Source organism: Suillus paluster (genome assembly GCF_016628075.1).
Source record: "Suillus paluster strain FC165 chromosome Unknown EDB91scaffold_17, whole genome shotgun sequence".
Classification (NCBI taxonomy): domain Eukaryota; kingdom Fungi; phylum Basidiomycota; class Agaricomycetes; order Boletales; family Suillaceae; genus Suillus; species Suillus paluster.
This window is the reverse complement of record NW_024537577.1, coordinates 39,074-64,167: the sequence shown is the minus strand read 5'-3', so window position 1 is coordinate 64,167 and position 25,094 is coordinate 39,074. Positions and strand designations below refer to the sequence as shown.

The following is a 25,094-nucleotide window of genomic DNA, read 5'->3' as shown; positions in this document are numbered from 1 at the left end:
CTACCAGGGCACACCTACACCTGGGCCCGTCTCGGATGGCCCGTCTCACTCGGCAGAATCTCAACTTCGGGTGTCTGTATAATACAGGAAGTATTCACTGTATTATGTGCCAAACATTGAGTATCAAAGATGCACCAAGTACCGGTGATTGAACCGAGGGCCGAATACCGAATATCAAGTATCCCAGGTAGGATCACAGAGTTGATGATCCATACTGAGGACAGGATCTCCAGGATCATGGACCGAATGCCGCGGATGGACTGATTACTGGAGAGAGTTCACCGAGTCTTCAGTACCAAGTACTGACGATGGAGCCCTGAGGACCGAGTCCTCAGACCCGAGGTTGCAGTAATGAGCACCAGGTGCAGTACAGAGGATCGGGCCCCAGGACCCAGGACCCAGATGTCCTCGTTACTCGGTACTCGGTAACGACGGAGCACCAAGGACCGAGCAATCAGACCTGACGGTGCACTGATGAGTGCCGAGCGTCGAGCACCAACTGCCAAGCACCAAGTCTCGAGCACTTGGAAGTTCATTCAGGAGGCAACCAGTGCCAGTCTTCACTACCGAGGAGCGGGACCCGGGAGTCCTTGGTACTTGGTACTCGGTAAAGACAGAGCACCGAGGACCGAGTGATCAGACGCGAGGCTGCACTAATGAGTGCCAAGTGCCGAGTACCAACTGCCAAGCACCAAGCGTCGAGCACTCGGAAATTCAATCTGGAGGCATTCAATGCCAGTCATCAGTACCAAGGAGTGGGACCCAGGACCCGGAGTCTTCGGCTCTCGGTACTCGGTAAAAAGTGCTGATGGGTCGGTCCTCGGTGCTCACTCTGTATGTGGGACTCGGTGATTCTGTACATTTGAATATGTCTACGGTATATACATGCTGGCATGCTGAAGCATAACAGCCTTCCTATGGATCCCGATCATTCCTGCAATCCATTGCCGCACACCTCCCTGGCTCACTGCAATCGGGTGAGGATACCAGTGTACATTTGTATCTCACCCATCTTATCTCTGATGCCCTCCCGCTGTTCTTCGATCAATGTCACTAATCGTTCTCAAATCCACCAAAGTCCCATAAGAGATGGGATGGAGGTTTGATCCACTGTCTCCGGAAGAATCAGACCATCATCCTCAACACCGCCCTGGATGTTTCGATTCATCAACTGTAATTAAAATGTTCCTCGGTGCTTACCAGCCAGTGCTCATAGTGGAATCCACAACACTCCATGGCCCGATTCCATCACCAAGGTTCGTTCGGAATGGTGGTGTGCCCCATCCACCACGGAGTATCATACTCTGGAATGATGTGCGAGGGATCGCCGGGAGCTGTGCAATCTTGAAGCCGACCCAGATGAGCTGCGAAGACATGGTCCAGAACCTCAGTCCAGGTTTGCTGCGGGATCAAGAGCAGCAGATGAGCGATGGGGATTGGCATGACCAAAATGATGTTGTGTGCAGCTGAGTACTGCAGGACCGGTGTCACAAAGGTCTGTCGGCGATGTCAGAATTGACTACAACGTAGACATCATTCACTGCTCACCGAGATCTCCCATGGAAGCCCAGTTTTGAAGTGGGTGATTCGTGTGCACGGCAAATCCACTTCAGCTGCCTCTTTCTGATATTGAGCAACACATGCTCGGATACGTGATGCAGCCATCGCCAATGTAGCTGCAATATCTGCGGTGCTGAGAGTGATCGGCTGACAGGGCAGATCTCTATCTTGGCTGGCAGAAGTTGATGTACCACTTGGATGCAAGTCAGACATGTCCGATGGAAGAGTAGACACAATGGAAATAAGAATAACAGTAGTTCAGGGTGTCAAAGTACGAGTGGCAATAACAATGACAGTGGTTCAGGGTGTAGATATACAGGCAGCTGATGGATGGATGACATTTTCAAACTCCACCATCATTCCCATGACACACCCGAACACCGGGCCACACAATGATTCACATTACTAGGATGTATACTGGAAATCCATGGTGGTTAATATTCACTCATCTTCGGGATATATTGGCATCATTGTAAGATCCTGAAAAGCAGCCTGCGCATCCTGTGCAAGCAATGAGTACATTCGGGATTGTCTTGCTGCATAGCAGGCATGACCCCGAAGCCGGCTGTCTGATGACTCCCTCATATGTGCATCCCATTGGGCTGCTTTGCGCAAGAAGAAGTTGCATGTCCAGTCCATCTCCAGTTCCACCACCGTAAGTTCTTCAATCCATCGATCCCTCAGAGCCTTCGCCCGAAGCCAATGAACTCGGTAAACTTCACGCTGGTTGGGTCAGATCATCCTTGCATTTGGAAAGTATGCCCGAACTCACATTTGTCATTCCACAACTCACTCGGCCCCAATAAATCAATGTTGAGAGACCAGAACCAGGCAAGGGACTCGTTCCGCTGACCTTGGGCATTTGGATCACCAACTGCAGTGCTGATCTTGAGCTGTTCTCGGAGCAGAGGTTGGTATTTCTGAAGCTGGTACTGCCCCGGACCAAGTTTCATCATTTGCTTCCTTGTCCTGTTGTATATACTGGCATTCAGAGACACGGCTTGCTGAACCGACATCACCTGGGACCATGCCTGAGTCTTCAAAGCTTGCGACTTTGCCTGCCTAACGGTGGTTCGGAAAAGGACCGCCTTGTTGCACAAGTGTATTCGGAGATTATGAAGGGCATCATTGGCCTGTCCTTCACAAAGCGATATCTCGAGCAGAATCAGATCCTCTGCTAAGCAGTGTTGGAGTCGGTCCAGCCCGACATTGGATGGAAATGGGATGACAGTGAGCTCGGGTGTGTTTGGGTAGGTATCAAGAGTCTCGGTGAACTCATCTGGGCCATCGTCAAGATCATCGAGAATTGCACAACTCAAGTCCTCCGGATCTTCATCACTATTGAATCCATCTCCGAAATGCAGGAGAGCGGACCAAGTGAATCCATCGATCTGTCCCTGCACCCGATCACATTGACGGGCGATGTCTAATCTCTGTGTCTTGGTAGGTCTTTGTCTGATTCTCCAGACCTCGATGAGCAATGCGATCTGAGCTTCTTCGATCGCCAATCCCATGGATATCCATGTTGCGACTGATTGGCGGGAAGGTGATGCATGATGAGCATCATTCTCCTCCAGTAATCTCAGCTCAATCTCCTTCTTGCTCGGTGCTGCAGGCGCCATAAGTTCAACCGCTTTGATGTCCATGGAATGATCTCACCCTTCCAGATATTGATCTTATATATGTCCATTGCAGTGGGATCATGTATTCTGTTCGACTGTGTGACTCTTTCACTTGCCAACCACACAGTCTTCAAATGTTCTGGTGCCCCCTCATCGAGTCTATCAAATGCCTTCCCACTTTCGGCAATGCCACACTTCGCCCCTTTGAATTTCCGGCAGAGCGTCCTTTTCATGTGAATCATCTTGCAAAAATTGGAATCGTTCATCTGAAAATCTAGACATTCTCTTCTATGTGGCGACGACATTCCCCGAGCGGAAGGAGATATGAGGTTGAGGGGGGCTGTCACATGCCAGATCCGACCGCTCTGATACTGATATCCGCCCCGCTGTCCGACCCCCTCCACCCCATCCATCCTCCACTCCACTCTATCACAAAACCCACATTCCACCCTATGCTACCACTCAACCGGTCCCCTTCCATAAACCTCTCCATTCAACTGGATCCCTTTCCCCTTTTAGACATATACTTTCCCCTTCAGTACATAGACTCTTACTTCCGGATCACCGGTAATTCCTATTACCGCCCAATCGCTGATCTGACGCGTACATATTGATATCCGCTCCGACTTATGTCTTCGCCTATGTCAAGTACTTACAAACTATATCCTTGGTACATAGCTTTACTACATAGTTATCCTGATCACTGCCTCACATAGAAGTATATAACATATCCTGTACTTAGATACTTTTCCTTAGTCTTAATATTACTTGTCTTCTCGCAGTTACTACTTGTGAGAATTCTCAGTAGGACCTTGCCCCCTCTGGACACAAGTCTCAACTTGTCGTCACCTCCGACCCTCCGATCCCCCATTCCGACTTAGAGCCATGCTCTAAGTCTTTTCCATATACTCCGCCCCTATCCAATATTCTCCCTTGTCCCTCTGCATCATCCCCCACCTTCTCCACCTCTGCCAAACATTCCCATTGCTCCTATCCACCCTCCACATCAACCCCCGTCTTCTCTGCTCCGCTCCTAGTTGGCCTGCCGCTAGCAGCTCTTACTCCCTGACCCTCAAAGCGGACTGAAGCGGTCCATTCGTCCTATCATTGGACAACGTCAGACCCGCTCCAAATTCGGGGCACGTACTCGGCTAAGGGCGCAGCGCAAGAGCTGAAGCCAAGCCCCGACCCCTCTGCCTCTTGAGCCGGCACAGTACCTAACAGGGGCCCACAGGGTCTCCATGATCTCTCCATCAATGCGACCTATGCCTTTGATGAAGTTCGACGTATATCTCACATAGCAGCTGTCCTGATGTCCATGGATATGCCAAAGCCCAATTCTGGGAACTATGGTCAGCTCTGGAACCATTGTCAAGAATGGACCTCAATCGACCCGAGTGCAAAGATGCTTGTTGTATTGACAGTTGATGTCGTAGAAGGTGACGGCCCTGGTGATGCATTTCATGTTGTATGCCACAGCTTCACATAGGGCATAATCCATGTTCATCTGTCTGAAATCAATTCATGGTTACTTCCAGGCCATGGAATGGTGATTTTCACTGACCTCTCGCCTTTCTGAAAATCTACGATCGAGTGGGGAACAAAACAGCCGTGTCAGGCACAGGCCACCCCCCTGATCCCGGTGGACTCCAGCTTGTGCCAAGCCGCATTCGCTTGATTGACAGCTCGATGGTTGTTGCAGCTTGACCTTTCCAAAGTATCGGTAGCTACTGCAAGATGCCTCTGGTACCTGTCCTTTCCAACCATAAATCCAAATCCATCGGACAACCATACTTCATCGTCCGGGTTGATTGGATGCAGGTGTTCCGCTTTGAAGTTCCCATCCATCATGAACGACCTGGTGTATTTCCAGCTTGAAGTTGTTAATATCCTCATCCTTGATTGCATATTCACGACAACTCACTCATCAAGTGATTCTTCTGTAGTCAGAGATAGATTAATGCCAGGCTGAGGACATGCTGGGCAGAACAATGCTAGGTCCCCTGGCTTGCGGTGGTTGGAATGATGGCTGAAGCCATGCCACTTCATGTTTTTCAAGTGTTGCCACTGCTGGGAGACCCTCATGAGCTCTTGGTATCGATCCTGCCCACGTCCGCTGTGAGTATAAACATCCTTAGAAGGTATAGACTGTCCCCTATCAGCACGAGGTGTGGAAATGTGCTTGAGGTCATTCGCCGAAGCTTGTTGTAATAATTCATTGCCGAGGTGCCACATTCAAGGTTGTCCAGCAGAAAATCATCGAGAACGCTGAATGTGAACAAGGTCTTCAGCCTGTTGAAAGATGCAGTGAACAAGCTGTGTCAAAACATTTGAATGTCCAGACTCATTGCATCAGGACAGCCGCAGCATCGCACCTCAAGCCAGTGGACTCCGGACCTGTCGACGATGACCATGGTATTGTCCTTCGGCTGGAACTCAGGGGCCCGAGACAGATGGTAAATCTTCCGGTTCAATGTGGTCGTCGGATTCATCTTCTTAAAACAAATCCCACTTATCCATGAGAACCGGACATTGCTTTCCCTCATGACCGAGGTGTATCACAAGTCCGACATGAGCGAGACAACTTTGCTCGAAGAACTGACCATTCCACTGACTGATCCAGTGGAAGGGATTGCATTGATGTTGACTCCTGCAGCAGCCTGTGCAATACAGCGGCTCCCCAAGACAATCTTGACATTTGTATACCCCATCCTGATCACAGATGGAGCACCTCCTATTTGCCGGGGGAGCTTCTCGATCAAGGAGGTGATGGAGATATGATTCCTGCTTTGGCAGCCATTGCCTAAGGTAATCGTTCTGACTCTGCATTAAATTCATTCAGCCATGTTCCGATTGACCATGCAACATCTTCAATGAACTTGCCATGGTTTTCGGCAGGTGCAAGGGCTCAAATGATCCTTCGTTGAGCTCATACGCATCATCGGCAATGTCTTCCCACAAAGGCAGAGCCTGAGCAGGATCGAGTGTCAGTGATTCCGGGGGGGATGGAGGCATGCACCTGCTGGCACGTTTCATTGCGCTAGCCAGTGGGACCTTGACCCATGTCTTCCTACCTTTCCTGCCCCTTGCTTCCACCCTGTATGATTTCTGCACAGGGGTCGATTGAGTGATCTTCATCTTACTTCTGATGTCATTGGCTGAAGTTTCGCTGAGGGAGGTCAAACAATTTGTGATTCCATTATGGGGTCATCCAGTCTTGTTGTAGGCTTATTAAAAATTCATTTGGATGCAAGGCAGTGCGTCCGAAATTCATTGATGAACCAAGATGTAAGGTTTGCTCAGATTTGAACTCAGGACAATTATTTCTTCAATGTTGCCTCTCATACGTGCATCCTGCACTCCATTTTACCATGGCTAGATCGGGGGATTCCATTCACGTCTCGGACAGAAGACATGGACGATGTTTACAACTGAGACAAAAGCTCACGGAACAAGAGATCTTAGAACTCAAAAACTACCTTCCTGAGTGGACTGCTGCAAAACGGTACGAGAAACCAGGAATATTCACAGCCATAGCTCGAGCAGCAAGGTTGTTTTCTCCGAAGCTCAACCATGGACAATGGAAAAAGAGGAAGCAGGTGATGCATCCATGGAGGTTGAAACCTCAATGTTTTCAACACTGATTGTTTGTTGTTCGCTCAGATCTATAAAACCTGGTTGTTCAACAACAAGAAAAAGAAGGAAACGAAGGACATGATAAAGTTTGGGAGGAAATGGACCCCTAGGATGGTGGTCTATCAGCAGAACAGAGATGACGTGCTCAAGAGGATTGAGGTGGAATACGGGGCAAAGCAAGGAGCTCCGGATATGTTCAAGTATTACCAGGCGACCGTCTGGAAGGTGATGGAAGAATTGTCTGATGAAGAGTTGGAGAAGGCGAAAGAAACAGCCGACAAATGGTCCAACAACATTCCTCCTCCCGAGATCCAAGTGCAAGTCGCCGGTAAGAAGGGACCCGCATACATGGAGCACTTCTCCAATGAGATGTGGAGACAATGCAGGATGAGAGTGTTTGTATTGTCCGCCTGGAAGAATGAGCAGGGCCAAGTGCTACCTGGAACGTGAGTGCATTGCAAATGTCATCCTAGACCTGATATCTCAACAGATTTCCCATAGGCACGACGATAATGAGGCATTGGGAGACAGGGACAGCTTCATGAAGACAAAGGACTGGGAGGATATCAAACCAATGTGGCAGGAGTATGCACAAGCACAGTTCAGTGAGTGTTACAGCTATTGGGATGTGGAGGGTGACATTGATGGTTCCTGTGATAGGTGCTGAGGCAAGGGATGGCGAACGACAGGAGAAGGGACATCAAAAAAGACCTAGGAAACCGGCCTTCGAACTGGAGGTGAACGGGGAAGGCATCCCATCGCTTCCGGACACTGTGCAAACAAAGCTCGAGGAGAAGAAGGCAATAGTGAGGGTGTTCCTTACAACACACTACCGTGAGTCTGCATGTGCAACATCCTGCGAGAATCAGTTGACTGGATGTGCCCAGGACTCTGTTCTGGCATCGACAAGGCCGTCGTCCCTTGGAGTGCCATCATAGAATGTGAGGATGACTTCATATCACTGATGTATCTTCCGAGCAGGGTGCATTTGAAGGACCCTTCAAAGTTGCAACACTCCGATGCAACCGCCTTGCTGAACTTCTGGTATGCTCGCCAGGAGAATGGTAATGATCCAATCTTCCTGTTCAAAGCATGGAAGAACAAAGTCGGCAACATGATGAAACCAGTCTCAACCGGGGGATCAGATGAGTCATCGTCCAACGAGTCTCATTATCTAATGACTGATGATTGACTGCCGAAGCCCGGCAGCACTCGGCAATTGGCATACAAGACTTCATCGTCAACGGTTGTTTTTGTGATCATTCGGGCTTGGGCATCGGTACTTGGTAACCGATGCTCGACGATCACACTTTAACGCACAGAGGATCGAGATCTCAGTTGTCGGTCAAAGTATTGTTATTCAATTGTGCCCAGTTGCGAAGTCAAAGTGAATCTCCTATTCCATGTGTCTGGTGGAAGTCACATATGATGATCGTACACTAATATAAGGATTACGGTTGTGTGCTATCTACATCTTCAGGTATCCTACTTTGACCCTGGTGAATTTGGGTCTCAAACCGTTGAATCAGTGAATCTATGACTTTGAGCATTTCGATGCTTGCCCGCTCAGCCCTCTGCATCCTTCGAAGCTCCCAATCGGCCCGTGCCAGCTTGTCGGATGTCTCCGCCCAAGCAGTTCGAAATGGTTGCTCTGCCTCCAGGAGCTGCGGTATGGATGGCTCTGGAAGGTTTCCGTGAGTAGTTGTGAAGTCGGCCAGTCGGGCTTGAAGATTCTGCACTACGATAGCAATGAGAACGACGTGCTGACATAGACCTGCAATTAATACTCACATCCCTCGTCATGATATGACCCAAAAGGCCGGAACTCCCGAGCCATAGCTTGCAGACACCTCCGCTCATGCGCCCTGACATCCCCGAGTCGTCTCAAGTGACTTCCGAGAGCCCAAGGGATGTGCCCCCGGTTGTGGACGCTGGGGCCATTCTCATTCCCGGACTGGTGAGTACCACCAAGATATTTTTTGCTGTCCCGACTGACTGACCATCTCCTGCAGAACAACCCATGCAGGTGTTGCATGCAGTATGAGCTGCCATGCACCACCAGGTTCAATAAGCAAAAGGGCACAGCCCTTATGTCGTGTGTCCTGTGCATGACGAAGAAAGTGAAGTGCATCTCAGCACATCTCAGGACCCTTGCTGCCACCACACGAGGGTGGTCTACTGAGTGGACGAGGGCCTCATTGACAGGCCCATTGACCTCCCAGTCGAAGGTGCAGACCCGAAGTCAATCCCGGGGGCCGTCGGTAGCTCCGAGTGAGCCCTGGGGCAACCCCCCCAAGCCATGGTCCCAGGGCCGAAGCAAGCCCACAGGCTCAGTGACGATGCCCATCCCCCCTGCAGCTGGTAAGTAACTTCAATTAATGCAACTTTTGCTGTTATTGATTTGATTCCAGTCATTGCATCATCGAGTTCGGCTGCCCCCCATGCAGCCCAGGACTTCCTGATCCTGGACCTCCACTGGATGTTGATCGCGATTCGCGAGAGCACGAATCACATCGCAGCTCTGGAGGCATGTGCCTCTGAACAGGAGAGCACAATTGATATGCTCCAAAGGCTGCATGAGAGCCTCCGACGTGAGATCATGCAGCGACATCCGTCATTCCCCCTCCCAGAGTCTCCTCCCACCGAACCCTCCTCTCTACTCATGGATCAAGCCACTCCCGGGTCGCAGTCCCACGTCCACTTGGCACCGCTGCCACTCATCGACTTCAGCACCAACTCGACAGGTGAGGAAGCCTCCACCATTGTTGCCCCAGTAATGGAGCCAACAATCCCGCCCTCTCAGACTGAAGCGGCATTGGACCCTGCTCCTGCCATTGCATCGACAGTTCCCATTGATCCAGTTCACAGCCCGGCCAATGATGGCGCCTCCACCTTCGCATCGGCTTTCGCACTTCTGGCCCCCCCGGCAATGAACCCCACCCCATTGGAGACTCCCGAGGATGGCCCGAGCACCGGTGAGATTGTTGAGCGTGGGTCGCCCCTCAACCTTCTTCCAGAATATGATTCCGGTGATGAGCAGGATGCCGTGATGGAAATGTAGATATACCATGATCCATTGTACTATACTGCGAATATTGTGAATTATTTGTACCGTAGAATTGTAGAGTACTCAGCAATCAGTACAGCATACCCACCATTGTGCAAACCTGTGAGCCCTGCACATGTAGCAATGAGTCCCAAGGACCGAGTCCCAAGCATATCGGTGCTCGGTACTCAGTCTTTGCCTTTCGGCTTTCGATCCTCGGCCCTCCGACCTTGATACCTGATGTTCGTCAGCGCTTAGTCCTTGGTACTCAGTACTTGGTTCGGCCCTTGGTACATGTACTCAGTACTCAATACTCGGTGCCCGGTTTGCCATCCTCCCAGATCCTCGGTACTCAGTCCTCAGCTCTCGGTCCTCGGTCCTTGGTACTCGATACTCGGTGCCTGGGCTGCCATCCCCAACCCTTGGTACTCGGTACTCAATTCTCAGTACTCACCATCCGGGTCGTGGGTCGCCATTCTCAATCCTTGGTACTCGGTTCTGAGGTCTTGGTACTCGACCCTCGGTACTTGATCCTCGCTCCCCAATTCGCCATCCCCGATCCTAGGTACTTAGTATTCGGTTCACGGTACTCCATTGGCCATACTCAGTACTCAGTTCTGAGGTCTCAGTACTCCGTCCTTCGGTACTTGATCCTCGTTGCCCAGGTCACCATCCCTGATCCTCAGTACTCAATACTCGGTACTCGGTGCTCTGTTTGCCATACTCGATACTCATTTATATGACGGTTCTTGCTACTCGATCCTCCATCCTCAATAATCATTGATGCACCTACACCATCTAACCGATCGGTCTGATTTACCACCACTTCAACCCATCCATCCTCACAGCATTCATTCATCTCGGTCCACCCATACATACTTTACACATCCACCTTGGCCTACCGGTGTATACAATATTCATTCACCTTGGCCCACCCTTTCATCTCATATACATATGAGATCCATCTATCTCGGCCCATCCGTCTATATGATATATGTCTTACCTTGGCCCACCCATATACGATATACATTGATCTCGGCCCATTGGTACATATGATGTTCATCTCCCTCGGCCCACCCATCTACAAGATATACATCTACCTCGGCCCATCCATCCATATGATATACCACTATCCCGGCCCATCCGTCTATATGATACATTTATCTTGCCACATCCATCCATATGATTCACATCCACCTCGGCCCATCCATCCATATAATATACTAATACCTCAGCCCACTCATCTTTATGATCCATCTCCCTCGGCCAACTCATCTACTGTATTCTACTCTAGATATTACCTAGATGGGCCCACCCATCTCCATCGGGAATAATTTGCCTCTCGGCCCACCCATCTTCAATGAGGATATTATTACATCGGCCCATGGTCCGCTAACCCGTCTAAGACGGTGTATTATGTCCCTTGGCTGGCCCATCTAAGATGGAGTTTGGTCACTGTAGTATGTGTGCTGTTACAGTGTTGCTTCCTACCACCATCCTTTCAGCTCCCTGGATCCTACTTTTTGACACAACGACACCTCAGACGGATTTGACTGTCAAATTGCACAATTATAATAGTCTACAAGGTGCGTTATTACAGTCATCGAGTCTTATTAGACTGATTTTTAGTATTAATATTAGACCGACGAATATCCAGACCCTCAGAGCTTATTAGACACTCAATTTTCTGCTGTCTGAATCCAGCATTTCTCCATCAGACTCTGTGAAGACTCGGAAAAAGGTGAGTCTCCCCCCATTTTCAATAGTATTTAAGTTACCCCAGGCCTAATAAGATAATGAATAAGACCTTCAACGAATTTTACCAGGTGTCTTGGACTTGCCACTGAATCAAAACCGATCTCGATGCCTCCTGACCCCACACTCTGGACGTGTTCGTATTGTAACACACAATACCATCGTCAAGGATTCTGAATGCACGAGAATGCTTGCCGGAAGCGATACAAACAAAGAAGAGAGGACGTTGAGCTTGCGAGGCTTATTCGACAAGGTATGTTCATTGTTTCAAACATTACGGCTTCACACTAAAATACTAAATGTCAACACATTGTAGAGAGAGAACATGCGCAGCAAGGTAGCGTTTTTGTTGGCGAACGACCATCTGCTTTTAGTGAGTCGTGATTGTCTCACGACCTGAATCACTGATCCTAACTCATTCAGCCATTGATAAGCTATCCTCGATCATTTGCAGGACATTGATATCAACTTCAGTGGTCCAATACATCATCCAGATGATACATCTGAACCTGGTATGTCTCAACAATTTTTCTGTGCGTCCAAGCTTGCAACTTTCATCGGTATTTTAGATCATCTGCCACCGTCCAGAACGGCATCACCTGTATCTCAATTCGAAGTTGATGATATCCAAGTCCGGTATCACCCCAACAGTGGGTGCCCTACACAAGTCTACCACTTCGAGGATTATAGATGTGGCCCTGGTGCTCCAGCAGTGCCTCCGAAAGTCGATCCTGAGCCCTGGTATCCATTTCGCACTTGTATTGACTTTGAAGTGGCCGAACTTGCTCATGAAGCTGCGCTAACTCATGAGCAGACAGACCAGTTCATCAGACTTATTCATCGCAGTAGATGTGAGTTGTTTACGCTTCGGAATCATAAAGATGTGCGAGACATGTGGGACGCAGCCTCGTTCAAATTGACTCCCGTTTGTATTCAATCACTTTGAGTGTAGAATATATCCTTACTTTGAATACCATATTATAGTTTACGAAGGAAGAGGTTGTTGTGCCCTTCCGAGGCGTTGACCAGACCTTTCCGTTTTTTCATTGCTCGCTATGGGACTGGGCTGTGGACTTACTTCAGGATCCTGAAGTTGGTCCGCATTTCGTTTTCGATGCCCAACAGCTTTCAAAGTTCGATGGCGAGAAATTCATTCAGTATATTCACGAGCCTTGGACTGCTGATGCCTTCTGGGAATATCAGGTATGTGGTGCTATCATTTGTGATATGAGTTCAATGTGCATTACGGTATACTAATAATTGAGTCTCATAACAGTTGAAGATACCATCAGATGCTAAACCACTTGCATTTATCCTCTACGCAGACAAGGCCAAATTATCATCCTTCGGTCGTGCAAAAGGTTATCCGGTAGTTGTGCGGTGCGCTAATCTTCCTGTTGCTGTTCGTAATGGTGAGGGCTTGGGTGGCGGGCGAGTTGTGGGTTGGTTACCCATTGTTAGCTTTTGATTTACTCGATGATCGTGCTATTACTAACTAATACCGGCACTTCGATAGGTAAAAGAAGACAAGAAACATTCCGGAAAGCCTGCCTTCGTTAATTTCAAAAATGCCATGTGGCATACATCATTTTTGAAGCTGCTCACTTGTCTCGCACCGCTGTTGAGGCTCGGCTCTTCTGTTAAATGTTGGGACGATGTTGTCCGCATTTTCTATCCAATCATACTCATACTCTCTGCGGACTATGAAGAACAGTGAGTGATCTCAATGTTACCAGGTAATATCTGAACCTGAAAGTATTACAGGGTCGTGATGGCATTGATTCGTGGTCTAATGGGAAAGTTTCCTTGCCCTGTCTGCCTCGTTCCTCGTGAGGAACTCTCCAAGGGATTAAATGCATATCAATTTCGCACGTCTGAAGATGCAAAGGCATTATGTGCTCAGGCCTGAGAGTCTACAACATTGGAAGCAAGAGAGCAGGTATTGAGCTCAGAGAGCCTCCGTGATGTCGATGTAAGTCTTTCACCTCGATTTTGTTTTGTTTATCACTGTCACTGTCAGAGTGCATTTGACACCATGGAGCGCACCAATGTCTACCGAGCTCTATCATTCGACAAACTTCACTTTAATGACAAGGGAAAGTTAGATCACCTGTGGACGGAATTGCAAAAATGGATCACTAATTCTGGTCGACAAGTTGCAGTGGTAATTGACGCTTTGCAAGTATTTTTTTTTGTCTGTAGTAGGTAGATGATAATTTACATTGCCAGCTTCGAATCATTTCCGCGTTGGCGAAATTTGAATCACTTTGACCAGGTGGTATCAATATCCTTTTCTGATGGAACAAAATATGAAGATATATCGAAGGTATGTGTATTCAATTTGTTTATCAAGCTTTAGATCAATTATTCACGTTATTTAATAGCTGATCGTTTTCGCTGCCCATAATGTATTTAAGCGTGATCTGGATCCACAGGCTTATCTCCTGCTTCGTTGTATTCGGAGTTATGTGGAATTCAACACATGTGCATTGCTAGAGGTCCACACCGAGGATACGATCAGGGATGGCCGAAATACGTTGTTGGAGCTTACGGAACTTATGGATGTATGTTTTGTTGTGTATATTGTCAATTGATGCTACTAATTCAGACTTATGAGTCAGATATATATCAAATATACAGCAGACCTCTCAGAGAAGTCTTGGAATTTTCCCAAGATGCATCTTTCCGCTCATCTCTTCAATGACATTGAGGCAAAGGGCATCACCCGAAACTACAATACGAAGCTGAATGAGAAAATGCATGGCCCACTGAAGGATGCTTATCAAGATTGTACAAACTTCAAGAATTTCGCAGAACAGGTAACGCACTAGTGGCTTCTTAGATACAATGTGAACTGAGTGCTGATGGAGCAACATATTTTAAAGATTCTACGATACAACAATGACAGCTTAGTTGCGGAATATATTCGTAGCAAGATGGAGTGCCTCGATGTGCAGAATCTCGGTTCATTAGTTGTGCCTGATCCATCAGAGGTTGATTCAGATGGGCTCGAATCAACCGATGAACCAACTGATATACAGCATTTTAGTCTTGGTTCGCAGCAGGCAACCAAATCATTTGCGGATATCGAAGCAACTAACGCAGGTGATGCAGCCTTTGATCAATTCCGGATCAAACTAAATGAATTTTTGAATTGTGCATTCACCACTAACGACATACCATTTCCCAATGGAAGACGCATCCAACTTGCTGTGAATGACATGGTGCATTGAACATCTGCAGCCCTCAAATGACATTACTGATAATATCTCACCCTTGCTCAGATAACCAAGTTCAGATTTATTAAAGTCAGCTACGAGTCACTCGTTGACTGGCGAAGTTCCATGGACTATCTCCGATGTAATCCAATGTTCCATGGATCACCTCGATACGATTGTGTCATCCTGCAGGCAGAATCTGGTCCTATCTTCGCCAAACTGTTTTTAGTCTTCACCTGCACAGTTGGGGATGTCGCATATCCTATTGCACTCACACTCCCATACAATCAACCGGTGGGCACTCGACCACGGAAGGATAAAGACTTCAAATTTTGGCGAGTCAAGGCAAAGCCCAGAGCCTCTGCTGAGTGCTTTTCAGTCCAGTCAATAATCCAGGGTTGTGTATTGGCAGAGGATAGTACCAGAGCGAACGAGTTCTTGGTTGTTGATACGACTGACACAGATATATTCTTTTGAATGAAGGAAATTTGTACAAAGGCTGGTTATTAATAGGTTACTAGAGAACCGCACTGTCGATGCAAAACGGGAGATGGATATCTTAGATGCTCTCCAAGACATTCGGGCACGGAACACACAGAATGAACGTGTGGGGCAAGCAGTGGATCTGGTTGCTTGATTGACTGCGGAGGAGGAGGAAACAGAAGAGGACAGGGAGCGGAGACTCGCAGAAGAAGAGGATGAGAGGCTGGTGAGGGAGGTGTTTTCCAAGGTGTTGATGCCCGCACTATCAGGTAGCTCTCCTGTGGCAGCGGAGAGTTCTAGAGATACATCCATTGAACCGACTGCGCCACAACTGGTCACTATCAAGCGGAAGGCTGATGACATCGAGCCTGATCTGCACAGTCTTCTTCCAGAATCGATGCGAGTATTACTAGATGCCAAATCTGTTGGTGTGCCGCCCGCGAAGAAGCCGAAATCAGATTTGAAGAACAAGCTGGGCATCAAAATAGCGAAGAAGGGCAAGGTGGCTGTTTGACATGTACGATTCTCATGATTTGTCCTATTTATACTAAGTGTACATGATATCCGTAATGCAGTGTGTTTCATCAGTTCCGTAGGTCTACAATGACTGCCTTCTTGGTCATGGCCATAGCTGCGTTCACAGACACTCTGTCAACCAGTCTATATGGGTCATCATCTGATTACAAACGCATACTCATACTATAAGGATTCAGACACTGGCAGAGGTTTGTCACTCATCTACCATCGCCCTTATCCTTTTTGCGCATGCCATCATTCACACCTTCACCCAACCTCATGCACCCCACGCTACATAGCACCTACGCCCTCATGAAACTTCATGCCCGCACCTGTTCACGCCCTCACGCTGTTGCCACGCGATCCGCACACACCTTCAAGCACCCTCGAACGCCTGGCATTCAGCCCCAATCCATGCAGGCAAGTGCTAATGCGAAAGCAACCGAACACGAGGAGATTGAAGGATTGGGGAGTTAGGATGAGAGGAGGTCCATGGTTCATCCCTCCTACATCTCCCTTTTGTTTGCATGTTTCATTCCTGCCTTGCATTTGGCATTTACTTTTTCCTTTCAACCCTCCCCCTACACTTACACACTTCACACCCTAACACTTTCATTTTCGCATGCATACTACGTCCTTTTTACATTGTCGTTTTGTCACTTCGCATGAGCCAAGAAATGTCGCGCTAGTGATTCATTGACAGGGGACCCCTACCAGTTGAGAGTGTGCATTGGGATCACAATGGAATGCCCCAACATGGATCCAGATGCAGATGGCAAAGGTGACGCAGACGGAGATGCAGAGTTGAGAGAAGCAGTTGATCTATGTGGCGAAAAGGTAAATGTTAATATTCCTCCCTTGTTAATGAGAACCTCATTGGACAACATTTCTCCAAGGCTACTGAGGTTCGGTGCTTCTATGGCTTCCAAATAACGATGGAGAACATTTACTCCGAGATGTGCTCACTTCTCATCGACACTTACATCAAGGATTGTCAGATCGCCCAGATCTCCAATGAGCTCTGAATCATCAGCTGTGATAAGGGTATGCACACCAATTTTGCTTGGTTGCTCTTTAGCCATAAACTTAAGCATTACCCGTAATACCCTGAGACTATCGAGTGTATCACCGATGCCTAGGCTATCATCATTGAGCAGGAATTCTTGACTGGGGAGGAAGAACTTTAAATTATTGTCCTTAGACTTTTAAAATTAACTCACCCTTACCCCCGATTATTGTATGTCCTTGACAAGGTCCAGTTCGTGAACTGACGTTCGTTCTATTAGTTCTTCAATGACTCTCCTTTAAATCAATTCAAATATCACAGTAATAATAACTGCAACAGTGAGCATGACAGTTACAGCATTATGTGATAAGCTGACATCATATTTTCGGCCAAGTCCATTGGTTCCAATTTGGTTCCAACATCCATTGCCGATTCAGAACCTTGATTCAAATGTTTAACCTTCACTGTAACTGTTACATCGAGTCCTTGGCAAGACTCTGAATTGATTCAACATTGCCTCTAGGATGAACCTGAATCATGGACTGATGGTAGCTATTATTCAACCTTGATTCAGATTCAGACTCCACGTAAATGTGATGCATTGACGGCCTCAATGCTTAATAGCCTGCCTAATATCACAGCACCACATCAAAATTTTGTCATCGCTTGTTACTTTCGAAACAGTGCGCTCAAATTATGTTGTGCCTTGTGACCTTTTTACTCATCTTTCATGATTTAGGGTCTTTGCATCGCTGGATATTGATATGGTCCAGGCGCCACACTGGTAAACTACCTCGTGTCTAATTCATATTGCTTTCTGATATATTACATGTTATCAAGTCCATTATGCACATAATTTGCCACATGGACTATCTTCCCTTTGTGCTGATTCTGAATCAGACACTGCTCGGTTGTCGACGCACAGCAAATTTCGACTACAATTCTCCATCACCCATCGCACTTCATTGTGGCCACCAGTCTCCCAATTTACTGCGCGAATCCCTCCTATCATGCCCCAGCAGGCTCCTCATCAAGTTAACATGCCTGATAGCTCTGACTCGTCCGAATATGAATCGGACTCTGGTCCGTCTGCAGGGGTCTCATCAATTAGCAATCAGCCATCGGTCTTGAATGGTCGAATGCTGCAACACAAGGACATGGAGGTATGTTTCATTCCTGCAACTATTATGATATGCTCTCCTAATTGTGTTCCTTGAAGATCATTCGGCGCTTACAACTCGAAAACCAAACGCTCAAGAACAACAATCGTACTTTAGGCGAGTCAAATAAAACATTATCAGCCAATCAATGGCGATCATCTTTGAGTACCCAAATTCCAGATGAGCTGAAGGCTTTTGACGCTGAACTTGCAACTTTTTCCCACAAGTACGGTATCATTGCAGAGATGTTCCCACCCGCGCACTGCATCCTCAAACTTCCTGTGCCAAATCCTCCACCTGCCATCCTATCTGGGAGTCGCTATGCAACCAAGAGCACAGAAGAACTCTGTCTCGTAACAGAGCTATACTCGCTTCTCCCGGATCATCTCCATCACTTTGTACCGACAACTCATTTCCAATTGTTGGTATGTCCTAAGTTCAATGTTGTGTGATCTTAGCAAATTGATTATTGGTATATAACACCACAGCTGGGACACCATCTTCAAGGTGGTCGCTCAAGCGAGATTGGCAAGTTGCGAGTGATGGCAGGGCATATTTTTGGTCTTGATTCTTCCTACTTCAACACTGGCTTTACAAAGCGAGATACAATTCTTGAAATCCAGAAGCTGCTTGGTCAATCATCTTCGAAGTTTCCGCCTGTCCTTTTTACGAGGCAAGAAATGGACCCAACGATGTCAACAGTTTTTGGTAACTGGGAACCGCTCGCAAAGGTATTTTTGTTATGGCTGCCTGAAGAAACTATGCTTGTACTAATGTGTATAACAGGCAATTAGAATTGTAATGTTTGGAAAAAATTCGCTGGGCATTGTTGGGTGGCCACGTGCCAAATGTAATGCTCGAAAGTGGGGCATAACATTGTGCACCCCTGGCCTTCTTGCCTGGGGTTGGGTTGTGATAAGTCGTCCCTTGTTTGCTATCATCAGTTCTTGGTGTCTAATGATTGTTTAGTTGATATTTATTCTGTCCCCGGACACTTCATTCACTAAAGATGGAGTTGGTGCAAGGTCTGGACTACCGTATGCAGCCATGTTCACAGCCTACAAGCAACTATGGGTCACGCTTTGGGAAGAACCCCATATTATTTCAATCTGTCAGAAAATCGATACACACATCTGGCAGTCATCGACCTTGAATGTTGCAGCTTCAGAAGCCGAAGGCGAAGATTTCACTTCTGATCTAATGCGCTTGGCCCTCGCTAATGCTGGCCACAAAGATTCAGATTCTCCGACTATCAATGAAGATCCCACACCTCCCATAACCCCTACTTCACCAACAACTGACACTCCAGCTGTCATTGCGCCACCTGTCCCTCCCACTGTACCAGCTATCACCCCTGGCATGTCGCCTCAGGCCACTGAAACTATCATTAACCCAGTTCCCAGATCTGCTGTTCAACTTCCGGTCTCGCGCACAGGCAATACTGTCAATGTGCCTATAGTTGCTGTTACTGTGGCCACTGACGAATTCCCGCCCGTTGTGCCTGCTGCTGTTACTGCCGTTGTTGCTGCCGTTGTTACTGATGGACCAGATGTCACTGCAGTTTCTGACATACCTGGCAATGGGGAGACCCTGTCACAAGCTGTAGCCTCTGGGTCATCGTCTGCTCAATGGGGCCGAGGCAAAAAGGCTGGGGTACTTGCACCAGTTTCATTGTCGGGTAATACAGCAGAGCAGCAACGTGGTCGGCCAGTGAGAACCCGCAAGAAGAAGTAGTAGTAGTAGTAGTAGTAGTAGTAGTAGTAGTAGTAGTAGTAGTAGTAGTAGTAGTAGTAGTAGTAGTAGTAGTAGTAGTAGTAGTAGTAGTAGTAGTAGTAGTAGTAGTAGTAGTAGTAGTAGTAGTAGTAGTAGTAGAGTATTATATATATCAGATCAGAATATCATTTGTCGATATTTGAATGGTTACATTGTTACAATGAAATTTATTCAGTCTCAAGGATGTCCGAATTGACTTGAAACCTAAGTGTGTTTATTCTAACATTATTGAAACAGGCCTTGAGATCTGGATCTCAAAGTATAATGAAATCAGTTTCGACAGTTGCTATTATTGCCCAACTTGGTTGAAATTTTGGTTGAAAGGCTCGATTGTGACCCAATTGTAACATAATTGTAACATAATTGGAACATAATTGGAACATGAGACTCTTTTATTGCAACATGTTGAAACCTAGGCTTGTCATTGGGTCATTGCAATGCGTTGCAAGGTCATGTAACCCAAATAGGAAATTTCTGACATAAAGTTTTGCATTGTGATTGGATACTAAACCAGGGACATGTTCGATGTGATTGACAGTAGGCAGCAAGTGTATGAAGTGATATTGCAACAGAAGGATACATTGGGGCACACCCAATGTACCCAAAGTAGATAAGAGTTTCATTTGGGTACTGATGCAATGGTAATGGTTGTAGATGTGTGTGCCTTCTTGCTGCAAAGAAAAAATAAGTATTAAGATATAAAGCACCATTTCAAACTTACTGAAAGTATCAATGAGTTCAATGTCATTAATCAAAAACGAAGCATTGACGCCTGACAGGTCCTGATCCGACATATCTGGCATACCATCCCCAGAATCTCAACAGCAATATTTTAAGTAGGCGTCAACTAGGTGATCCATCTGAAGGTTCCAATGAGTTGTTTGATCTTCTGTCTGTTCTCCCTGAGATCATGGGTCAATGTGATAACTACAATGGGTGTTATCATCAGAAGAGTTGGATATGGTTGTGAACACATACTGACCAGTGAGATCTGCCAGTTGATGAGCAAGCCCTTTGAATGCCTTGTGCTCCCCACCTGCATGACTGAGATCAAAGCCTCTTCACCTGGAGGTGCTGTATGTGTGAACACCTCCACTTCCATTCCAAAATCTGCCATCATATTCTCAATGATGCTTTGGTCCTCTGCTGACATCTCTAGTGCAAAATTAGCATTATAATAACAAAGAACATGGATGTACCTTGTATAGCAGCCTGACAGCTTGAATCTGCCTATGCCATATGCTGGCATCATTTGCCAGCAATCAGGACTTTGGAACAGTGATGGTGCCCTCTGAAGTTGTGGGATATGATGGATTTGGAGAGCCCTTTGACCCTCCCAACACCTGAGCAGTGAGGCATTGGCTGGGTTGGGATGATGGGCACAACAAGATAGAGGACAAGGATATGAGGCAAGGCAAGCGCACAAGGGAGGCAGCAAGAGGGAAGCAGCAAGAAGGAAGCAGAAAGAGGGAGGTAACAAGAGGGAGGTAGCAAGAGGGAAGATGAGGAGGAGGGGAATGGTGGGGATGATGAGCACAATGAGGAGGAGGTATGGGAAGTGTGTGTAAGGATTGCATATCCTCTACAAACCGATCACGCTTCAAAGCGAAGATGACATGACTCCGTTACTCTTCGCATCCAAGTTACAAACTTCCATTTTCATTTCCTTTTACAATCTTACCTTGTGCTCACACTTCACAATCCTTTTCTTGGACCGAGTATTTTCACCTCACCATATGCTCTTCATGCCGATTCTGGCCTAGTCAACCGTTCGAAAATGTATACAAATCATTCATGTACTCTCATATCTACTAGCAAAGTCAAGCAGAATCCCAGACGCTGATTCCCCACTCCAAGCTCGATTGAAAACTATCGCAGAAAGTCCTCATCTTATATGTTCTCTCTACTCGTCTCAATCACCATCACGCTCGTCACTTATCTACTTCGTCTCGTTACATTTCCCCTTTGAACTCACAACTAGCCTTACATGTGGGAAGCCCCTTGGTTTGAATTGGATTAAAATGAACAGATAATGCAATTCCTACCAGGCAGGATGCTTGCCAAACAGGCCTGTGCGCCCGTCTCCACCATAGTGAGGTAGATACAGTATTTCTTGAAGGTATTTCACAGAGCTGGGGCACTATTTAATGCTGGTGTTAAGATTTAACAAATCCAAGCCTAATTAAAGTTGGCGAGACATGTCACTACCAAGTATAATTAGGCTTATTAATAGGGCAACCCAGGTGGGAAAATCAGTAGAGAACTGAACATCTCCTTTGAGCAAAGTCACAAGAGCCTGAAACACACCCTCTCAAGAACAAGTGAGTGCATGAGAATTCAAGAAAGACACAGAGAGTAGAGAAATTTCAGAAGAGTTGTCTCATGCAACAGATATGTTTATACCCTCAACCATAAACAACATAATGGGAGAGTGAATAAAGAATCTATCCATGAGGCTAACAACAAAAGACAACAAAATTGAGATGTGAGAAAAAACCACTGAATATATCCACATTGCACTGCCACTGCAAATCCTTGCTTTTTTTTCTCTTTTCCACGTCCACAAATACCCAGCTACCTAAAGGTAGCAGGAATAAAGACTCGAGACTAATTTCAAGTTGTTGGTATGTAAGTTGTTTTCAGCCATCAAGTTCTACATTCCTCATGCCTTTCACTGACAGGACAAGGCAGAGGATGGATGCAGAGAGCCTGCAAGGTGATGCGAGCCTTGCAAATCACTAGATCGGGCTAGTCTTGTCTGGTGAGTGGGTTTCTGATCATCACATGCATTACCAACCTTGGTTGGTGTTCCATGCATGTGTTCAGATCACTTATTCCTTCCATTTCTCTCAAACTTTCAAATGGTGCATTCCACAGGCATTGCAGCACCTTGCTCGTGGTTGGCCATGTAAAACCAATCTCATCATAGCCAGACTTGCTCCTCATATGTAGTCTGCAGTTTGCAGACATCTATTCAAGGCGCCTTTGGAGTGGGTCCCTGCAGCAATCTAGGGCATGTGAATGTCACAATTTAATCTCCTTTATATCTTGTCCAACACATGCAGCAGAGTTCTATCTGGCTTGTGTACAACAATAAAGTGATGTACTGATTGTTTCTCGACCATTCATCAAATTCCGTCATTGTCACTGACAATGCTCCTCAAAATATGTATCTGTTCTGTCTCCTCATGCTTGGAAGTTCGAGCACCAAGGAATTCGGTTGGTTGGGAGACATGTGCATGTGTCAGCCTGTCGCTTGTTGCAAGTGTGACTGAACAGCTCGTGCCAGTATTGATGAAACAATGTATTGCCCAGACCTGTTACTCTTTCAAGGCTTCTTTAGATCAAACAATGTATGTATGTACCACGATGGAACATAGACAAAAAAACTCGCTCCCTGAAGAGCACGCAACAAGTGTAAATTACATTGAGCATCTCCACGCGTGCTAAACACTGCTGCTGGTTGACACGTGCACACGCTCCTGGAAAGCGATCGAAGTCATGGCGGTTGCTACATGGGAATCCGCCACGAGCTTAGCGTTATATTCTCGAACGCCAAGGACCAGGCGTGGTCCCAACACGAACATCTGCACGACCAAGAAAATTTGAAGAACACCGAGGTAGATCTGAGTTTCCAGGGCATACATGTTCTATAGAAATGATGAATTGTGCTTGCATGCAGAGGTCAGCAACAGGTCGACTTACCACTGAGATCGCTGGAGACAAATAAGCTAGCTGGAAGCACGAAACGGCAACAAAACTAGGACACGAAAAGCTTCAGCGGAAAATAGGGGCACATTCGCAGTGTAGGCTCACCTTGCAAAGTAAACCACGTGAGATTTCATTAACACCATGAAACAGTCCTCGATAATCTGTCCTGTTGACTGTCGGCACAGTTCACAGAAGCGTTTTACAGCAATCCAAACTGCGAGACACAGTGCGAGAACCTCCCACACAGTAATGAGCATTGCCGCCATGAAATTCAGAAGTGAAATGTCTCCATCTCCGTCCGGGCCGACAGAGCACACATGGGTCCCGGAGAGAATGAGCTCCTCTGGTATTTGTTGATGAGCCTGGTGTGTGTAAGTCTTTGATCCATGATTAGAGCTTACCCCCCGAAACACGCCTCATAATTATTCCGGTGATCACTCCGTTGGCAATGTTGGCAACCAGGAAGCCGACAATAAGATGCGATAGCACCAGCACCGTTCTGGATCGCTGATACATCGCATATAACCGAGTGATCATAATGACTTGCGGGACGGTCTAGTAAGGGCAATATCACTGAGGTATCGCCGCTGCATAACTCACCGCCCAGCATTGCAGTTACAACCACAGTCGTCCAGTTCATTGTGGCCTCCACAACAAAGCCTGACAACTCAGTTAATGTTCAGCCTCAGAGCATCGCATTCCAGATAAACTCACAGCTGTGACAGATGTTGTATTGAATCAACAAGCTGATCAAGAATTCAAGAATCTTACTTACCCCTACATGGGGGTGCAATTAATTAGACGGGAAAGGCAGGCATTGGTGCAGAATACTCACTACGTCGGTCAGCGACATTGTCGTAATAGACGCTGTATACCGCTAGTGAGAAGATACAACTACATGGTATGTGAGGAGACATACGGATAATCTGCAAGCTGATTGTGAGAGATAATTGATTAGCACAACCGCAGTTGCTTAGCTCTCAAAACATACCCAGCATATACTATTCCAAGATAGCGCACCTAGGGTGTTTTTGTGTCAGCACGACTTGCCAACCACAGTCGTAGTACGAGTTACATACGCTAAGATACAGAAACGTCATGAGGGACCAGTTTTGCCGCTGTCACGAATGAGTGTGTGTTCACGATATTCTTCCGACATGGAAGTTTGCTCACCCAGAGCAGTTCAACCTATAAAACAATTGTTAGCGAGATGACTCCTCCGGTGATAGCATAGACTTACCTCTTTTCCGAATGTAAGTGCTGGAAATATCATAAGGATATCAACGGGTCTTTGATGCTATCTTGCTTACCCCAATCGTATATCACCCCAACAGAAGCGGCAGCTGCGAAACCACAGCCAAGTTAGACTATCACCATCATGATTTGATTGGTTCTCCACGAACTTATAAAATAGCTGGAAACACGAGTTGCATTGATGAGTGGCCACCAACTAGGATCATTTGAGACTACGGTCATATTATGGATGGGTGTGAGCGAGCGGGGACTTGTATGAGGATAGTGTTCGTACTAGATATACTACCATCCAGCGCTTTTACGGTGGCGATGAGCGTCACAGGTATGACACCTTTTCCTATTTCGACTAATTGA

The 25,094-nt window shown here is 46.9% G+C and overlaps 10 protein-coding genes across 10 annotated transcripts; 5 read left to right on the top strand and 5 right to left on the bottom strand.

The window, feature by feature from the left end:
- Positions 1-1,248: 1,248 nt before the first annotated feature.
- EDB91DRAFT_1080802 (uncharacterized protein) lies at positions 1,249-1,773 on the bottom strand (the record flags this gene model as incomplete). The annotated part of the gene is made up of 2 exons (XM_041315282.1): positions 1,249-1,497; positions 1,549-1,773. 2 exons carry the CDS (start codon positions 1,771-1,773, stop codon positions 1,249-1,251), a joined length of 474 nt encoding a protein of 157 aa, XP_041178659.1.
- A 228-nt stretch (positions 1,774-2,001) lies between these two features.
- EDB91DRAFT_1080801 (uncharacterized protein) lies at positions 2,002-3,206 on the bottom strand (the record flags this gene model as incomplete). Its single annotated transcript, XM_041315281.1, has 2 exons — positions 2,002-2,276; positions 2,333-3,206. The coding sequence occupies 2 exons, from the start codon at positions 3,204-3,206 to the stop codon at positions 2,002-2,004; spliced, it is 1,149 nt and encodes a 382-aa protein (XP_041178658.1).
- A 3,347-nt stretch (positions 3,207-6,553) lies between these two features.
- EDB91DRAFT_1246853 (uncharacterized protein) lies at positions 6,554-8,010 on the top strand (the record flags this gene model as incomplete). Its single annotated transcript, XM_041322718.1, has 5 exons — positions 6,554-6,781; positions 6,846-7,264; positions 7,320-7,423; positions 7,479-7,652; positions 7,706-8,010. The coding sequence occupies 5 exons, from the start codon at positions 6,554-6,556 to the stop codon at positions 8,008-8,010; spliced, it is 1,230 nt and encodes a 409-aa protein (XP_041178657.1).
- A 259-nt stretch (positions 8,011-8,269) lies between these two features.
- EDB91DRAFT_1246852 (uncharacterized protein) lies at positions 8,270-8,621 on the bottom strand (the record flags this gene model as incomplete). The annotated part of the gene is made up of 2 exons (XM_041322717.1): positions 8,270-8,551; positions 8,610-8,621. The coding sequence occupies 2 exons, from the start codon at positions 8,619-8,621 to the stop codon at positions 8,270-8,272; spliced, it is 294 nt and encodes a 97-aa protein (XP_041178656.1).
- Positions 8,622-8,676: 55 nt separating this feature from the next.
- EDB91DRAFT_1246851 (uncharacterized protein) lies at positions 8,677-9,879 on the top strand (the record flags this gene model as incomplete). Its single annotated transcript, XM_041322716.1, has 3 exons — positions 8,677-8,775; positions 8,831-9,179; positions 9,230-9,879. The coding sequence occupies 3 exons, from the start codon at positions 8,677-8,679 to the stop codon at positions 9,877-9,879; spliced, it is 1,098 nt and encodes a 365-aa protein (XP_041178655.1).
- A 2,254-nt stretch (positions 9,880-12,133) lies between these two features.
- On the top strand, positions 12,134-15,314 carry EDB91DRAFT_1236577 (uncharacterized protein; the record flags this gene model as incomplete). The annotated part of the gene is made up of 13 exons (XM_041321475.1): positions 12,134-12,152; positions 12,237-12,544; positions 12,604-12,822; positions 12,896-13,075; positions 13,136-13,332; positions 13,384-13,491; positions 13,552-13,591; positions 13,640-13,824; positions 13,849-13,945; positions 14,004-14,187; positions 14,260-14,438; positions 14,505-14,843; positions 14,904-15,314. 13 exons carry the CDS (start codon positions 12,134-12,136, stop codon positions 15,312-15,314), a joined length of 2,466 nt encoding a protein of 821 aa, XP_041178654.1.
- Positions 15,315-16,592: 1,278 nt separating this feature from the next.
- On the top strand, positions 16,593-16,861 carry EDB91DRAFT_1246849 (uncharacterized protein; the record flags this gene model as incomplete). The annotated part of the gene is made up of 2 exons (XM_041322715.1): positions 16,593-16,673; positions 16,733-16,861. 2 exons carry the CDS (start codon positions 16,593-16,595, stop codon positions 16,859-16,861), a joined length of 210 nt encoding a protein of 69 aa, XP_041178653.1.
- Positions 16,862-18,652: 1,791 nt separating this feature from the next.
- Positions 18,653-19,220, top strand: EDB91DRAFT_1026141 (uncharacterized protein; the record flags this gene model as incomplete). The annotated part of the gene is made up of 3 exons (XM_041312638.1): positions 18,653-18,741; positions 18,797-18,914; positions 18,972-19,220. Coding segments are annotated over 3 exons (456 nt in total), but the record flags the coding sequence as incomplete, so codon positions are not given.
- A 947-nt stretch (positions 19,221-20,167) lies between these two features.
- Positions 20,168-20,928, bottom strand: EDB91DRAFT_1080797 (uncharacterized protein; the record flags this gene model as incomplete). The annotated part of the gene is made up of 5 exons (XM_041315280.1): positions 20,168-20,249; positions 20,368-20,446; positions 20,497-20,571; positions 20,758-20,811; positions 20,841-20,928. 5 exons carry the CDS (start codon positions 20,926-20,928, stop codon positions 20,168-20,170), a joined length of 378 nt encoding a protein of 125 aa, XP_041178651.1.
- A 2,151-nt stretch (positions 20,929-23,079) lies between these two features.
- On the bottom strand, positions 23,080-24,756 carry EDB91DRAFT_206340 (uncharacterized protein). The gene is made up of 10 exons (XM_041326427.1): positions 24,727-24,756; positions 24,566-24,674; positions 24,478-24,506; positions 24,406-24,419; positions 24,318-24,353; positions 24,087-24,146; positions 23,888-24,028; positions 23,592-23,829; positions 23,481-23,535; positions 23,080-23,425 (listed from the first exon to the last, which is right to left on the bottom strand). The coding sequence occupies exons 2-10, from the start codon at positions 24,584-24,586 to the stop codon at positions 23,222-23,224; spliced, it is 798 nt and encodes a 265-aa protein (XP_041178650.1). The 5' UTR covers positions 24,587-24,674; positions 24,727-24,756; the 3' UTR covers positions 23,080-23,221.
- Positions 24,757-25,094: the final 338 nt, after the last annotated feature.

Coding starts and splice junctions, on each gene's coding strand:
- EDB91DRAFT_206340 (XM_041326427.1), bottom strand. CDS start 24,586: ATGACGTTTCTGTATCTTAGC. Junction 24,147..24,317: donor GTCGCTGACCGACGTAGTGA/GTATTCTGCACC, acceptor CTGAGTTGTCAG/GCTTTGTTGTGGAGGCCACA. Junction 24,029..24,086: donor TGTAACTGCAATGCTGGGCG/GTGAGTTATGCA, acceptor CCGTCCCGCAAG/TCATTATGATCACTCGGTTA.